Source organism: Halyomorpha halys, unplaced genomic scaffold (assembly GCF_000696795.3).
Source record: "Halyomorpha halys isolate HHAL.00 unplaced genomic scaffold, Hhal_1.1 Scaffold338.1, whole genome shotgun sequence".
NCBI classification, from domain to species: domain Eukaryota; kingdom Metazoa; phylum Arthropoda; class Insecta; order Hemiptera; family Pentatomidae; genus Halyomorpha; species Halyomorpha halys.
This window is the reverse complement of record NW_027110850.1, coordinates 378,164-379,996: the sequence shown is the minus strand read 5'-3', so window position 1 is coordinate 379,996 and position 1,833 is coordinate 378,164. Positions and strand designations below refer to the sequence as shown.

Here is a 1,833-nt window from a genome sequence, read left to right as displayed (position 1 = left end):
GGCCTGTATCTCGTGTGTATCCTGATAGTTTAATGATATTTCAGGGACAAATCTTGAAAAAATATTTTACTCAGTAAAGAATGGTAACTAGTATAGGCTGAGGCACAATGTAGATTGTATATATAAGAATTGATGGTGGTTCGCCCATTATGAAATTATTGTTTGGGTTTGTAGAATTGATAAGAAAGAGAACATGACCACGACTTAGATAGGCAAAGAGGTTGAAGCCGATGTACATAAATGTCTGTTAACAAGGGTTTGTCAAACGCTTGCGCAAGAGAAACAGAGGCGATGTCTTTATGTGGCGAAAACCTTACCTTAACCTTAGTACCTGTGATGATGATGATGATACATGAATTAGAAATGAAATTAACTTCTAAACATTAACTTAGCTGTTGCAAAACATTTCTTACTCCCGAAAGTAAGGTTGAAGGATATCACATGGTTGTTCGATAAACTGAGTTCTGTATCGATTAATTTGAAAATATATCAGTATTAAGGATTTATATTTATTGTTAATTTTACCGATAGGGTGACTCCGGCGGTCCTTTGGTCTACTTGGACCCAGAGACGAACAGGTACACTCAGGTCGCTTTGGTCTCTTATGGCGTTGAAGACTGCGGAAAGAGCGCAGCACCTTCTGTCAACACTAACGTTCCTCATTACTATAACTGGATCCAGAAGGCAATCTCTTGTAAGTACTTCATCGCTTTATGTTCTATAATTGTTCTGAATATTGTTCATTGTTGATAATAATGTAATTTTTTTTTTCAGCGAACAAGCCAGAAGGGAAGATTTGCATAAAAAATTGAAAATACCTTAATGGAATGATGTATGATGCCGTTATTGATCAAATAAATAGAATTATGAAATGAATTGTATTGTTTAATTATTTCTTCTTTTCCTCTATTTCCTCATTACATGAATACAAAAAAAAAGATTAAAATAAAAGTAATAAATATAGAAATGATAATTATAAAAATATATCAATATTAAAAAAAAAGGTAATAAAGATATTAGTAATTGAATAAGATAATAACAGATAAATAAAGTTCGATTTTTACCTCAATGTAGAATAAATTTGAAGAAATGGAATTTATTGTAATTGCTCTCTGGACAATTATTGGTGAAGATCATTCTCCATGGTCAAATCTGTAATTAGATCATCGATAATGAGATTTATATATACAGATTGTTGAGAATAATGGTTTATTATAATTAGGTTACTTAACATTAGTAAACTGATTCATTCTTTAAATACTCTTTTTAAGGTCTATCAAAGTTATATTGGCACTAGGCCATAGAGGATTAACCATGATTAGAAATTAAACAAAAAAAAAAGTAAAAGTGGGAGAAAAACAATATGTTAAAAATTTTGTACAGACCAACTGGATTGGGTTGCCCCACACACAGCATAATTAACATTAGTATAAAAATTTGAATTATATTCTAGGTGTACATCAAATTTTGTTTTTTGTTTTTGTTCTTTTTCCTTTACACATTTTCAATTTTTTCCTAGCTTTTTATTATTTTCTTTATTTATATATTCTATTAATTCCAATTTGACAATTTTATTTTTACCCGAATACTTCTTCTTCATCAAATGTAGAATAGAATTATAATCAACAGTATAATAATATAAGAGACATTTTAAAAAGCAATATAGTAAAAACATATATACCCACAAACTCTGCATCACAATTATGTTCAATTAAAATTTAAAATAACATTCAATATACATGAATAGAAAAAAAAAAGATAAATATAAAAGTGATAATTACAAAAATATATCAATATTAAAAAAAACGTAATAAATATAAGAATAATGATATT

General features: G+C 28.4%; 1 protein-coding gene across 1 annotated transcript in view; it reads left to right on the top strand.

The window, feature by feature from the left end:
- Window positions 1-1,833, top strand: part of LOC106681437 (venom serine protease 34-like) — a 9,379-nt gene that overhangs the window by 2,588 nt on the left and 4,958 nt on the right. The window contains exon 4 of the mRNA XM_067048942.1: window positions 532-684. Coding sequence (XP_066905043.1) covers window positions 532-684 — 153 coding nt within the window. The remainder of the gene's footprint in view (window positions 1-531; window positions 685-1,833) is intronic.